General features: G+C 54.6%; 1 protein-coding gene across 15 annotated transcripts in view; it reads right to left on the bottom strand.

Moving 5' to 3' along the window:
• Window positions 1–383: 383 nt before the first annotated feature.
• The window catches only part of SEPTIN9 (septin 9), a 95159-nt gene continuing 80252 nt past the window's right edge, over window positions 384–15290 (bottom strand). For 9 of the 15 annotated variants that reach the window (XM_015295143.4, XM_040649485.2, XM_046902015.1 and 6 more), the window contains 9 exons: window positions 12043–12234; window positions 10429–10557; window positions 10015–10096; window positions 9364–9501; window positions 4749–4866; window positions 3966–4061; window positions 3686–3782; window positions 2798–2849; window positions 384–2427 (listed from right to left, as the gene is read on the bottom strand). In XM_015295143.4, coding sequence (XP_015150629.2) covers window positions 2292–2427; window positions 2798–2849; window positions 3686–3782; window positions 3966–4061; window positions 4749–4866; window positions 9364–9501; window positions 10015–10096; window positions 10429–10557; window positions 12043–12234 — 1040 coding nt within the window. In that variant the 3' untranslated portion in view covers window positions 384–2291. Of the gene's footprint in view, window positions 2428–2797; window positions 2850–3685; window positions 3783–3965; window positions 4062–4748; window positions 4867–9363; window positions 9502–10014; window positions 10097–10428; window positions 10558–12042; window positions 12235–13492; window positions 13645–13962; window positions 14014–15205; window positions 15245–15290 lie in introns of those variants that run through there. The other 6 variants (XM_046902020.1, XM_046902019.1, XM_040649487.2 and 3 more) reach the window with 4 other exon arrangements.

The raw sequence follows: 15290 nt of genomic DNA, 5'->3' as shown, positions 1-15290 counted from the left end.
AACCCCCTGCTAGAGGCAGGGACATCTCCCTCTGCAACCCAGGTGCCAGCAGAAAACCAGGTCCCTCACGATGCCCTGTGCCCCACACGCCTGTAGGGAACCCAAACCCAACCCAAAGCAAGGTGCCTTCTGCCCTACTGGTTTGCATGCAGCTCGGGCACCTTAGGGAGAAAAAATACAGCACACAAGTAGGATACCTACACGGGAGGTGCCGATGGGACCCCACTGCAGCCCTGTGGTGATATGGGGTCAGCAGTGCATGGAGCCATCCCCCAAAACGGGCACAGCCCCATCCAGCAGCCGCTCTCCCATTGCCCTCAGCCCGGTTGGATCCACGCATCAATCCCATCCCTGCCCCCAAGGAGCAGCCAATTCCAAACGGCCGCATTCAAAACATTTATTTTGGGAAATACATATTAAACACTATTATTTATACAAATAAAAAAAAAAAAAAAAAAAAAAAAAAGGACTAAATTTCTCATAATGCTTATAACCCCCGAAAGGCCATTGTAATACATCTGGATGAAGGTTGTTCTTTTTATTATTGTATGTTCTTTTGTTTTCCTTCCCCCCCCTCCCCCCCAAAAGAAAGATCCCAGGTTATAAGGGAGAAAGCAGCGCGCCTCGCCTGGCCCAGCTGAGAGAGGGGAAAAGAATTTAAGATGGCATTTGCAGCAGTGCCTCACGCAGGAGATCTCCCCTTTAAGTCTTTGTAACTATTGAAATGCACCTATTCTTTTTCTTTTTTTGTCAGTAAATACATTTTGTTTTTGCTAAGATATAGCAAGTCGGTATGTAAGTCGTCATGCTTCCCCAGCAGCTCAGCACGTGCTGCTGCAGAGGGGGAAATGTGAGCTATGGGGAGAGCGCGTTCTCCTTGCGCTGCGCCCCAGGGTGTGTAGGAGCACCTCCTAACCCTGCACTGAGCCTGTGGGCATCCTGAGCAGGGTGAGAGCTGCCTCTGCTCCTCTGCCCCATAGGGAACGTGGGGTGGGACACGCTGCCGTGATTACTTGCCAAAAAAAAAAGGGCCATTTGCATGAGGTTTCATCCCACAGGAGAGCAGAGATGGATGGAGCTGACACTGGGAAAGGGGCAGGGGGATGTGGGGCTCCTGGGCCACCCCTCGTGTGCCACGCAGCGTTCCCCAGCAGAGCCCACAAAGGGTCCTTCTTCCCGCAGGTCCATGGAAACACAAAGTGTGTGGGGCAGAGCCGTAGGGCCGGGCTGCTCTCATGCACGTGGGCATGTGGGGCTCAGGCAGTGCGGGCACAGCCCCCTGCACAGGGCTATTCACATGGAGTGCGTTATGGAGACATCACACGCGGGATGCAAAGGAATACGTGTAGAAAAATAACACCTAGAGGCCTCCTCTGACTTAAGGAAAAGCCTACTATGACAAGGGTCAGATAGGACAAACTTCCACTTCCCAGCACCGCTTTGCAGAGATGTTTCACTCTCAGCCTCTTCAAACACACTCTGAGCCTTCCATGGAATAAAACACCCTACAGATTAAAAATAAATACACGTGGGTCCACAGGAACCCAGCCATACCTATGGGCCAAGCCACGAGTGAGAGGGATGAGGAGTCTCTGCAAAGTGTTGCAGCGTGGGGAAGCATTTTCCAGACACAGCCTCCCTTCCCCATTCTGCACTATTGCAAGGTAACAGTCCTAAAGGCACTTCTCCCAGAGCCGGGCTGCTGTGAGGCAAAGTAACACCCCAATGCTCCCAGCTTATTGCATGTAGGCAGGGAAGAGGGGCTGAGTCAGGGCTGGTGCTGCAGGGCTGCCGAGGAGGAGGCAGGAGACGAGGATAGCACTGCCTTGCTGTCTTCACACCACCGTACCTTGCTTTGCTTCTGGAGGGTACAATGACATGGAGCAAGCCTTGCCTCCAATGGACGGAGAGGAAAAATGGCACAGACGTGGGACAGAGGTACTCAGCCTCTGGCAAACTGCCCTGGGTGCATGGCCACAGAGGGGGCAGGAGACCCCCACCGCACCCTGGGACCCTGCAGCACCTGCTGCCCTACAGCCCAAATCCATACAGCCCTATGGGTGGAGGCTCCTCCATCCCCTCCCAGGGCTGGGGGGCAGCAGGGGACGGGCACTCACCCCACTCTGTACAACATACAGCATCTGGTTATTTGGTCAGTTAACATTGGCGGGGGGGGGGGGGGGGGTTGGGGGGAAAGGGACAGTGGCAGAGGATTTATATAAAAATAAAGGGAGAAGGGGGTAGAGATAGCGAGCGTGAGCGAGCAAGGTCCTGGCTACAGAGCGAGACGGTTACATTTCGTTAGCCACCAGCTCTTTGTCGGTCACGCCGTTGGAGAGCGAGCTCTGGCCCTCGTTCAGCCTCTTCACCCTGTAGGCTTCGAAGTGGATATTGCTGGTAATATCCTTTATGTTTTGCATGTGTGTCCTATGGGAAACAGAGACATGGGGCGGTCACATCTCATATAGGGCACAACACCCACGGTGCCAACCCAGGATGCCACCACACCCTCTGCTTTCCAGCCCTCTCTCCAGCCTATACGTCCCCACTTGCACCCCTGGCTAACGGTACGTCTTTAGGATGCAGGAGGGAAGCAAAGGCAGTTATGGGCAGCTGGGTCCAGAAGCCCCCTGCAGCCAAATCCCATGGCATGGGGCCACCCCACCAAGGGCTGGGAGGGAAGCACGGAGGGATGGAGGAGCAAAGCAAAGCAGGGCTGCATCTGGTGGGGTGAGCTCTGCCCTTTGGATGCCAACTGGTGACCAAAGCTATGGGGACGCGGCGCAGTCCCACCAACCTGATGAGGAGGTCCCGCAGGTAGGCGAACTCACAGTGTGTCGTGTTTTCCACTGGGAGGGAGAGAGAGAAACCCATCAGTGTACACCCACGGCATGAGTGTGGCAACTGCCTGGGACAGGAGTTGGGACAGGGACCTACCCCAAGGGTAGAGTGCTTGCAAGAGGGAAAAGCAAGGGCTGCTGCACCAGCACAATGAACACAGCAGCTCTCAGTTTACCAGGCGGTCAAATTTAGAGCATCAACTCCCTTTTTTCATTGTTTTTCCATTCAAACTTTGAAGAGAACACAGGAACGGCAGGACAACAAGTAATTCTGCTCTGCAAGGGGCCCATGGGCACACCAGGTCCTCGTGTGGCATCTGCCTTCTGTGCAGGGAGACCCACACTCAACCACTCCGAGTCCCATTAAACTCAGAGCTTCCAAGGATAGAGCACAAGAGGGCAGCAGAGATTTAAAATACACCGATTTTCCTGGCAGCTTTGTTAAGCAATCCCTCAACCCGGGAATCCTATAAAAAGGAATCATAAATGAGAGCAATCCCTGAAATGAAAGGGAGGAAGGCAGAGAGGTGGCACTGGAGATGTGTCAGCTGGCTGCCAGAAGGCAGGACCAGGGAAACGTGATGATGGATGGGAGCCAGGAGCCTTCAAACTACAATTTAAAATGAGAGAGGGAAAAAAAAAAAGGGAAGATGTCTTTGGGATGAAGATGGAAGAATGATGAGAACCCACTGCTACGTGCATGGAGGATTCACAGAATCGTTATCATTGAATTATTAAGGTTGGAAAAGACTAAGATCATCCAGTCCAACCATAGGGATGGACCTTATCACCTTCTGTCAAGGCAGGAGATGGGTTCAGGAGGGAGGGAAGCAAGGGCAAGCTACCTTCAATGGTGCCCCACTTGGTCTTCCTTCCAAGGATTCTCCTTCCATTAACCTGGTATTCCTGGTCACTGCCCACGACTGCAAATGGGATCATTTCCTGAAGACAGAGAAAAGCAAGGTTACATTTTCCTTCTGAAATAACAGTCAGGAAACCAGGCTGCTCAGCCAAGTCCTGAGCCATCCTGCTTTCCTTTTTCGTGAGAGGACCCCCAGGCATCACGGGCACATGGAGCTGCACACCCCCAGCCATGGACATCCAGCTGCAACACTGTGCACTCACCCTGAATTTCTCATTCACGAGCCGATCTTCAGAATCTTCATCAAACTCCTTCTGAGGGTACACATCAATCCCATTGGCAAGGAGATCAGCTGTGATCTGGGAGGGGAAGAGTAGAGGAACACATGAAAGCTTGGGCAAAGGAGCTGCTCCCATCCCATCCCATCCCACCCCATCCCATCCCATCCCATCCCATCCCATCGGCTCAGCTCACACCAGGGCACAGCAATGCCCAGCAGCCAAGCATTGGTATCTTGGCTGGTCCTCCAGACCCAGCAATCCCCTCTGCGCCCTACAGCCCTCAGCCATCCCCTGCACTGCACCAGGATATGTGGGGCATGTGCAGTTCAGTGAGCACACAGAGGAAAGCACACACACCGCTCCTCTGCACTCAGTCAGCCCCTCCTCAGCTCCCCACCAATAGAATCAAGGGAATTTCATGCCTTGCTTCCCCACAAACGTGGCCCAGCTGAGCTGAGCAGATGCACACATTTGTGCCTGGTTGCTGCTAAGCGCACTGTGCTGCCCAGGAAGGCTTTTACACCGCCGTCAGCCTCCCAAAATATACCAAACCAGCCTGAAAACGACAACAACAGCAACAAAGGAGGCAGGAGAAACGGGCCCTGAGGCCACGAGCTCAGAACTTATCCCGCACTGACAGAATTCCAAGAGAAACACAAAGAAGAGTGAAGGCCGTTCCCTGCCGCATGGGATCGCTCAGCGCTGCGGCCGAGGAATGCCGGGCTGGCGGCCAGCGCTCAGCTCCCAACCTGCACAGCCCCTCACCCTCTGCTTGAAGTAGTCCCTCTCCTCCAGCGTCAGCGTGTCGGCTTTGGCGATCACGGGGACGATGTTGACCACTTTGCTCAGGCGTTTCATGAACTCAATGTCCAGCGGTCGGAGCCTGGAAAACACAGTGGAGGGATGAGGGACTCGCATGGGGCTGTGCCATCTCCCAGAAGAGAGAAACATTTCTATGGTGAAAGTCTCAGAAGGGCAAAGTGATTGCATAACCCCAGTGCTCAGCTCCTTGGGAAGGCCATCCCTCGTGGGTGTGTGCTTGGTGCCATGCAGGCGCCCAGCCCTGACCCTGCCTCTGCTCCTCACTCCTCCCTGAGGTGTTCTTATCACCGGCGGTTAGATGCAGCTGTACAGCTCAGGGACACCTCTGCTGGCTCTGGGGCAAATGCCAAAGCTTGATTCCACGAGGCACAACAGAATCATAGAACCGTCACATCGTTAAGGTTGGAAACGACCTCTCAGATCACCACGTCCAACCCCAGCCCACCCCCACTGTGCCCACTGACCACGTCCCTCAGTGCCACATCTCCACAGTTCTGGAGCACCTCCTGGGATGGTGACTCCACCACTTCCCTGGGCAGCTGTGCCACTGCATCACTGCTCTTTCTGAGAAGAATTTTTTCCTGATATCCAACCTGAATTTTCACTGGTGCAACTTGAGGCCATCACTTCTTGTCCTACTGCTGCTACCTGGGAGCAGAGGCTGACCTCCACCTCACCACGACCTCCTGTCAGGGAGTTGTAGAGAGCAATGAGGTCTCCCCTGAGCCTCCTCTTCTCCAGGTTGAACCAGCCCAGTTCCCTCAGCTGCTGCCCATAGGAAATGTGCTCCAGACCCTTCACAGCTCCACAGCCCTTCTCTGGATGTGCTCTGGCTCCTCAGTGTCTTTCCAGCACCAGACCCCAGCAGCAAAACACCCCAACACTCACGTCCCACAAGAGCAGGATGGAGCCCTGCGTGGGGCAACATGGAGCCAAGTACCCAGAGATGGGGAGAACATGGTCAAGACAGTACCTACTGCCAACACACCCAACCAAACGCCACTGTGGTAGTCTTTGAGGGCCTTATGAAGGGCTCAGAACCCCCCACAGACCCTGCATGGCTCCTGCAAACCCAGCAAGAGCCTTGCAAGCACACAGGGAAAGAAACCGATGCTGCCCCATCTCCATGCCTTAAGGCCACCTAGCAGCAACACAGTCCATAGAGAGCTGATCAGCTGCACCATGCCACTCCTGTGATGCTCAAACCACAGCTCAAGGCTACTCTCATGCATAGATCCCAGCTGTTCCCTGCCCAAAGCCCTTCTTCCCCCCAGGGACTGCTCACACCCTGCATGGAGCACTCCCCAGTCCTGACACAGCTCAGTACAAGCAGTGTGAGTACAAACCAGTTCCCAGCACAAGCTCAGGAGCCACAGATCACCATGGGCCCCAGAAAAGAAAAGAGTTTGGCGAGAGAAAGAGAGAAAGAGAGAAAGAGAGAAAGAGAGAAAGAGAGAAAGAGAGAAAGAGAGAAAGAGAGAAAGAGAGAAAGAGAGAAAGAGAGGAAAGAGAGAAAGAGAGAAAGAGAGAGAAAGAGAGAAAGAGAGAAAGAGAGAAAAAAACACAAGGAAACCCCCATGGACACATCTAAGCAGACTGCTGCTGGCAAACATTGTTTGGAGCTCTGCATAATGTATTTCCCAGACCTCCAAGGAAGCAATGCACTTACGTTCCTTTCCCAGCAGAATGCTTTCCCCTCCTTTCTCTTTGCTGTTTTTCAAACAGTTTTTCCCCTTTAAAAGCCTCTTCCCCACTGAGGCTGTGTTCCTGCCTCTTTCATCAGAGCACAGCCCGGGATGCGCACGCAGCCGATGGATTCACAGCCCACCAGACATGTGAGATTCAGCCCAGCAGCCCCCACAGCCCTCCCCGGTACCAGCTGAGGAGCTGAGGCTGTTCCCAAGGCACAGCTCGCACGCAGACAGCAGTGATGCTAAATGGAAGCAGAGGGGACAGCTGCAGCACCACAGGGCGGCTCCCAGGATGCTGTAGAGTGAAGTTCCTCAGTGTTTCCTCCCTGCACATCACATCCATGGGCTGAGCTGCTGCAAGCCTCCCCAGCCACAATTTCTGGGGAACCCCAAAACCTCAAGTATTTAAAAGCAAGTGATGCTGGAAGTCATTGTTACTCATCTGAAGACACCAAAGGAGAATGAAGGGCTTAAGGGGATGATGAAAGAAGAGAGCCCGATTTGAACATCCACTAATTAACGCTGCACAGACCCAGGCAGACACAGTCGAGGTCACGATGGGGCAAGCCCAGGTCTAATTCCTTCCAAACTCCTGCTGCACAGCACCACCCAGCAGTACTGGCTGCCCCCCACCCCCTCTTGCTATGGCGCTGGGGACAGCAGAGTGCCTCTAAATGCCTTTGTGGTAATAACAACCCACTGAGAGCCGCAGCCATTTCCTTTCTGTTGTGCCCCAGATCAAACCAGCAGCAGGAAGCCGAGCTGTGCACGCAGCCACCCCAGCACCCAGCGCCCTGATGAGGGGCCTGGTCGTGGCTGCAGGATGTCTGTCTCTCAGCACGTGGCTCTGGCACACAACAGAGCAGGGCTGCTGGGGCTGGGCAGTGGTTCAGAGCTACGTTTCCAAGCCGGGTGGTGCTTCGCAGGGGTCACAGCTGAGAAATTTATTGGGTGGCAAAGAGTGCGGCTTGTGCGGCTGCAGCCAAAAGCCCTGCCAGCAGGTTACTTAGCCTGTGCTAACATGGTTTTACGGGAGTGTTACAAGAAGGACAGGGTGTGTGCGAGCTAGATGGGTTGCAAATCCTGCCCTGACCTCCCTAGGAGGGGAAAATTCTCCCTGGATTAACCCTTGAGCAGAACGGGAGGAGGTATGAGCCTGTGCTAAGCGTGGTGTGAGCCCCAGTGCTGCAAACTGAGCAGAGCCCTGATGCCAGCGCTGCAGCACACGCACAGTGGGGTACCGGGCACCATGACTTGGGCTTCAAAGGGGAGCAGAAGGGAAACCCAATGCTTGCTCAAGCTTTTGGAGAAAGCAATAGTTCCCACAGACTTCTTGCACCCCAGGGGTTTGCCCCCCTTTCTGCAGCCAACAGCTTCCATCGCTCTCAGCCTCTCCGGCCCCAGGCAGGAGGGGATGTGAGCTGATGCTGGGGTGGCACAGGGCAGGGCTGTTAGCACTGCAGCAAGGGCTGTGCACAGCTCAGCAACACCATCCTCCAACGGCCGGGCTAGCTGATATTGGAAACACATGTGTGCTGGAGAGAAAGAAGAAAGGCAGCTGAACCTCCAGCAATTACTGCTAGCCAGCAGTGAGAGAAACCAGAACGCGCCGAGGGGCTCCAGCGGGGGACGGGGTGAAGTGAGCTCTATGGGGTGCTGCATGGGAAGCACAGCCCACAGCAGCCCCAAACCTCCCATCCACATCTGCTGCGTGCTGTGCTCCCATGTCCACAGACGTGCAAGGGTTAAATGCCCAAAGTGATGAGAAGAAGACAAAGCACAGCTCATGCTGCAACACCCCGACCCGGTTTGTGGATAGGTCCCATGATGAGCAGCACCAACAGCCAGAATGGCCCAACACATCATCCCCTCCTACATTTCCACTTCATCAGGGTGTAAAGGAAGAGCCCGAGCCCAGGGGGAGGCTCCTGCTCCCTCTCAGAGGCTGTGAGGTCCCTGCACACGCTGTGCCTATTATACAAGAAGAGCATAGCTGCCCCATGCAGTCATTGTATTCCACTGAAAAGTGCATTTTTTGTCTGCCCACCAACAGAAGCAAAACAAAACCTTTTTTTTTTTCTTTTTTTTTTTTTCCTGTTGGAATACATCTCTCCGTGAGGAAGAGGAAAAGGCTGACATGAATACAGTGCTGGTGGTTTGAGTTTACTTCTGAAATCAAAGACAAAAATTCCCCATGCAGACAAAGCCAGAAGTGAAAGGAATTGACTTAAATCAAAAGCAAGCTCGGGTCTCGCTTCGTGCTGCAATACTTCGAGCTGTGGCTTTCAAAACACCAGAAGTGCCCCAGATTCTCAGTAAAGGCTCTGTGTCTTTAAAACAGAAAAGCAGGAGATGGAGATGGAGCCCTTTGATGCTGTTATTTGAGAAGTGCCAGAGACAGGAGAGCTCTGCACAGAGTAAACTGCATCCCACGTGCAGACTAATCAAACAACCCACAGAATGCCCTAAAAGGGTTACCACGTTGGCTCCCTTGGTATGGCAGCACTTACAAAGGTGGGGGAGCAGAAAAGCAAGTTCTCCTGTTTGCAGAGCCAATCATCCCATCGAATCCAAGAGCCCGCTGCCTGATGCCCACCCTCAGCTGTGCAAAGGTGATCAAAGCAAACCTGAATGAAAGCTTTCATGGCCTCAGGAGAAGAGCAAACACCCCATTCTCTTTGGTTAAAGCAACTCCAGGTGTTCATGAAGGACTCTGAGCTCCTCCAAACCCCTTGACAGACCTCCATCTTTGGGGATGGGCTGCCCCAGGCAGCTGAGATGTGGGACCAGAGGCACAGAGGGGGAGCACAGAGGGAGAGCACAGAGGGGGAGCACAGAGGGGCTGGAGCCCATGGGTGTGTACGTACGAGTGGCCGGTGGCGGGGATGAAGTATATACAGCAGTGCACCCTGGTGTCAGGGATCCGCTTCTTGCGGTTGATGTTGATCTCCTCCTGCAGGTACTTCTCATACTGATCGTTGATGAACTTCATGATGGGCTGCCAGCTGCAGAGGCACAGACACATGAGGTTGCAGTGTGCAAGTGAGAGGGACCCTGAGCCCTCCTGCTTCTTGAAAGCATCATCTACAGGGAGAGGGAGCACAGGACAGCAGAGAGGTGTCCAAAAAGCCCCCATTCTCCCTGTCCCAGTAGGAGCACACAGGGGCTCGGGCACTCTGCATGCACACAGCACTGCCCAGCCAGCACCACGTCCCGCACAGACCCCAGCTGTCCCAAAGACATGTGGCAGGGCTCTGTGCCACATGAGCAAGGTCTGGGGACCGGCTGTGCTGGCACACAGCTGCTCCTGGCACCAAACAAAGCCCGCCTCATGCCACAAACAGCAGGATGTTTATGGGTCCACTTTGGTGCCAGGGAGCACCCATAGCAATCCCTCTGCTCTGCTCTCCATAGGGCAGGGGGAGTGCAGGACCACAGCCCAGCACCCAGCACCAAAGCAGGATGCCCCAGCATCAGGTGCCTTCTCCCTGCAGCAGCCTCGTGCCCAGGCAGCTCACCAGTTCTCGTTGTTGATGTGGTCTCCAAAGCCAGGAGTGTCAATGACTGTCAGCTTCATGCGAACCCCTTTCTCTTCGATCTCTGAAATGGAGAGGAAAGCAGACAGTGTGAGCCAAACATGCTCTGGTTAAGCTTCCCCTTACAGCTTCCAGCGGGCACAAACCAGCCCTCCAAGGGGATGCAGCACTGCATTTGCCCTGTATGCAGTTCTCCCAGCTGCCACCTCCCTTGTTCCCTTCTATCATAATTCAGTCAGTGCTGGAGGATAAAAGGAAAAGATGTGCTTTCCCAGCCCACTGAGCATCTCTAGACGCTCCACGCCCATTTGGGCAGATGAGAGCAGAGATTCAGCAGGACACAAGGCACAGCAGGACCGAAAGCCAAAGCACCAGCTGGGATATGTGGAGCCTCACCATGAGTAATGGATTTGATCTCAATGGTCTTAGGGATCCGCTCTTCAGAAGTTGGCTGTACAGATTTCCGGCTGATTTTGGATTTGAAGAGGGTGTTGATTAATGTGGATTTCCCCAAGCCGCTCTGACCTGGAAAGCAGTAGGACAAACCATTGTCAGCACTGTGACATTTCCAGGTTATTTTTGCAGGGGACAGCAGATGGAGAAGCTGCCAGGACTCAGCCTGCACCAGAGCTGGTGTCAGGGCAGTGTTGTTGGGGCAAAGCCCCTCCTTGCACTGCTGCATGTAGGGGAAAGCAGGGGGAGGACAGCAATGTGGTCACATACAAAGGAGCTCCTTCCTCTGCACGTGGCTTCTTGAACCACCACGTGCTCCCACATCCTTTCCCAGCAGCTCTGTGAGCCTATAGCAGGACAGGAATCTCAGCAGCAGCAGTCCCAACACCCCAGCCCTCTGCATCCACTGTGAGCTGCAATGCAGTACAGCACAGCACACACTGCTCACCAGCAGCTATCACCACCGGGTTGCAGAGGGGACACATGCAACTGTCTGGTCCAGGTGCTCCTGCACCAGCTGTTACCTCCCAGCTTCAGCCAAGCACCCCTGGGCCCCCCATGGGCACCCCTCCCCACGTCTGCTGGGAGAGATGCAGCTCAGCTTGTTGATGCTGTTACAAATTCCCCAGCCTGTAAACAGCCTTGTGGAGCCTGCCAAGGGAGGAACAATGTTTTCCAGCCACGCTGCAGCAAAGGCTTCCCTACCACACACAGAGTGCTGCCAAAGCAGAGCCCTTCTGATCAGCCCCCGGCATCTGCTGGGAGTGCAGGGGAAAGCCTGGAGCTGCTCAGCCAGGTTCACACAGAAAAATGTCACAGGAACCTGCACTAACTGGTTCTGCAGTGATAGGGTTTGCAGTGAACTCCCAGCCCACATCCCAGGCTGCCCTGAGAAACTGTGGGTGTCCCATCCCCGGAGGTGCTCAAGGCCACGTTGGGTCAGCAACCCTGCTCACGGTATGGGGGGTTGAGACTAGATGACCTTTGAGATCACACAATCTCAGAACCACAGAATGGTAGGAATTGAAAGGGACCTTTGGGGACCATCTAATCCAACCCCCTGCAGGGGGTTTAGCAGGCTACCTAAAGTAGGTTGCAAACAACCCAACAGTATGTCCCTTCCAACCCAACAACAGTTGGTCCCTTCCAACCCAAGCCATTCTATGATTCATTTTATGATTCACTCTATGATTCTGCGTCTTCTTGCTGGCAAACCACTGCAGGGCCCAGGGAGCTGCTGTCACTCTCTGCAAGGCTACAGAAACACCTGACACCTCTGAGACCTCTGAGGTGCTCCCAAGGGGAGTGATGCACCCCAACACAGCAACAGTGCCAGGCTGTGTCACATCCTGGCCATAATGACCACTGAATTTGACCAGCATTCTGCAAGCAGCACTCTCCTGTGTCAGAGACAGCGACATGGAGCTGAACCACGGGTGTCCCCTCCACCCACCCCTGGTTCCCAAGGGGTGGATGGAGAGAAGAAACACTGTCACAGAATAAAACAAACAGCCCATGGAGCACGCTGCAGGCAGCTGGCCCACGGGGAGCACTCACCCACAACCATGATGTTGAACTCGAAGCCTTGCTTCATGGCTTTCCGTCTCATCTGCTCCAGGATGGCATCGATCCCCACGTAGCCAAAGTCTGCAGCTGGTTTGTCCGGCCGTGCCGGTGCCGCCTGTTTGGGGCCAGCATCACGCACAGCGTCCGTCATGCCGGGCACGGGGCTGGGAACGGCCTCTGGACCTGGGGGGCAAAGGGAGAACGGTCAGAAGGGCTGAGCAGTGTGGGGCATTTGGGGGCTGAGAGAGCAGCACGCGGCAACTTTGCCTGGAATCACCTCAAATTTGGGCTTCCATTTCTTAACCTACTGCATACACCTCAATCCCTGCCCACGTTACGAAGCCTATGGAGCACAGCACAAGGATGCAGCCCAGCACTGGGGACCCTGTGCAAAGGCAGAGCCCTGCCAGGTCCCACCAGATCCCAGTGCAACGCTTTGAGCCAGACCCAGCACTGAGGAGACCCTCAGCACAAGTAGAGAGTCCCACTGCAGCCCACTGAGAGCTGGCGAGCAACACATCCACATCTAAATGGGTCACACCAGAGAGCACCCACACAGTAACAGGGCTGTCACAGTACTGCTCTAGTTCTGTTGTTATCTGTCAGGGGAAAAGCAAAGCCTTTGACTTGCCCAAGAAGCAGGGCACTTAGCTCAGTGCAGAGCAAGTACCAAACTTCAGCACCACACTGCAAAGAAGGCATATGTCTCTGGAGGATGAGAGAAACAAATATACATCCATAGTCTCATTTAACATCCTCATATAAAAAGTCAGAGCCCCATCTCCTATGGGCTCCACAGATGGGAAGCAGAGCCACCAGGAAGGCACTAAGAGGCGATGCATCCCCAGTACAAAGTGTGCACAAGCATGATGAGTGCCCACACCCCTGCATCCCAGCCAAATTGCTTTACTTTCTTCGAGCTTTTTGCAAAGGTCCCTCATCCTCACTCATTAAAACAGGAATAGCGACCTCAGCTTCCTATCCTCACATTGGCCTCACCCCACTGTTATTTCTGGCTCTGATGAGGAGCTGCATGCTTTCCCCTGAAGCTGGGGCAGAGGGGCTTCCTCCGAACCAAGCCCTGGCTCTTCAGGGCAGCAGCACTCATGTCCTGCAAGCACTGCACTCCTTGAAGGCTAAGCATGAATAAAAAATAAAAACAAACCCAACACCAATCACCAACGCTCCTGGGGCGGCTCTGAGCACTTTTTTCCACCCCCAGCCCCGCTGGAGAGCAACAGAGCAGCTGACACACGCGGCAACAATCTGCTCCTCCATCCAGCCCTGCACCAGGAGGTCGGGCTCCAGCACAGCTGGCAGCACACTGCGGGCTGCTCCCGGAACAGACTGTGAGTCCAGCGTGCCAGAGGTCCTTCCATAGGTCCTGAGTTGGTGCTGTTTCAAAGTGGTAAGGCCAAGAGTGGAAAAAATCCCTACTTACCACTAAAAAATAAATCACGTGGAAAGTATGCTGCCACCAGAAGCACAGGGTTGTGCAACTGCTCGGCACTGCGCTCCGGGAGCAGAACAGTAGGGTAACACACAGAGAGCCCAGAGAGCTCCGGTCCTGCAGGACAGGATGCAGCCTGGGGGCTGGCAGAGGAATTAAGCGAATCATAGAATCATTAAGGTTGGAAAAGACCTCTCATCTCACCAACTACAGCCATCAGCCCACCCCCACCGTGCACACTGCCCACGTCCCTCAGTGCCACATCTCCACGGCTCTGGAACACCTCCAGGGACGGCGACCCCCCCCCCCCCCCCCTACTCCCCGAGCAGCTGTGCCACTGCATCACCGCTCTTTCTGAGGAGCACCCTACAGCCATGGGTGTGCACGGAGCCTTGCTATCATGCAGCTTGCAGAAGGTGCTGCGCCCTCCCCAAGCGCACAGCTGGGACGTGCACACAAACCTGCCCCAGTGCAAGCGCTACGTGCCGCCGTGCAGCGCTCTGCTCCAATGCACTGCAGAGGGCTCGTGACTCACCAGCTCACGGTGAGACAAAATGAGACACGGTGACACATGCATAGGGACATCACGTGCAGCTGTTTGCCACGCTGCCACCACCAAGGTGCACGCGGCCCACACTGCTGCAGCTGGCCCAAAGGAAAAAGTAAGTGAAAGGCCAAGCTATCCCAGCATCTGGTTCCCGTTTGGGGAGAAGATAAATAAACATGTTGCAACTCGGAGGCTCCACAGGACAACGGGGATGCACAGACACGAACTGCCTGGAGAACTCCCCAGGGAAATGTTGCAACCCATGCTCTCGCTCTCTTTCCTTTCAGCTTCCCACCGAGGCAGCACTCCTGGGAAGAGCAGATCTGTTCCTAATGAGAACCTGAGCATCCGGTCAGCTCCAAAGGGGCTGTGCCAGCCCCACCAGAAGGGAGGAGTTCAGAAACACACAGTGCTGTCAGGAACGCCTGACTGCCACTGTGCCCCCAACAGCAGTCAGACCTCAACCACCACTGCTTCTCTGTAACACAGCTGCTTCCTGGGGAAGCACAGGGGCCGCTCGCTCTGCTGATGCCCATGGGTAAACAAACATGAGGTGCATGGGAACTTGTGCACAAACGTCCTCTCTGCTGGGAAATCCCCTCCACGTGGGCACTGGAGATGCAGAGTGCACAGAACACCAGCAGAAACCAGCCCACAGCTCCAGGGTGACTTCGGACAGCTGCTCCCAAGTTTATTTTGCCAAAGGCTCTGGGCTGTTGCACCATAATTAACGCGCATCAGACGTGAGCCAAACCCAACATCTGCGCAGCAGCCGCTGAGAAGCACCCCCAGGGCAAAGGGATGCAGGAAGAGGGTCCCACTGCAAAAAGCCTTGGGGGAAGCAATGCTGGGAACTGCCAGTGAAGATGAGAGAGGGTATCCAACTGCTCTGGGCTGCAGATGTTGTCCCAGGCACCCCAAGTAGCAGCACCCAGCAGACAAGGATGCTGCACGGGGATTTCTAGACTGGAGATAGCTCCCTTTCCTCCGAGCTACGCTGGAAACACCGCAGGCTGCCAGGTCAGTTGGATGGGTTAGCATAGCCAGTTGGATAGCCAACAGCCGTATATCAGTCAGCTGAGGGCGTGAAAACATCACAGCTTCCAGGCAGCTGAGCATCCACAGATGTTTCAAGAGAGTCGTGCAGCCCAACCAACCTTCCAGTGATGTGGAGCAACAATCCTCCAGAATTATGGCTGCTGGGTGTAACAGAGACATTTTTAGAAGCAAGGAGTGAATTTA

The sequence above is a fragment of the Gallus gallus genome, chromosome 18, assembly GCF_016699485.2.
Source record: "Gallus gallus isolate bGalGal1 chromosome 18, bGalGal1.mat.broiler.GRCg7b, whole genome shotgun sequence".
Classification (NCBI taxonomy): Eukaryota; Metazoa; Chordata; class Aves; order Galliformes; family Phasianidae; genus Gallus; species Gallus gallus.
The sequence above is the reverse complement of the archived record's forward strand: the minus strand, read 5'-3'. Positions and strand labels throughout refer to the sequence as shown.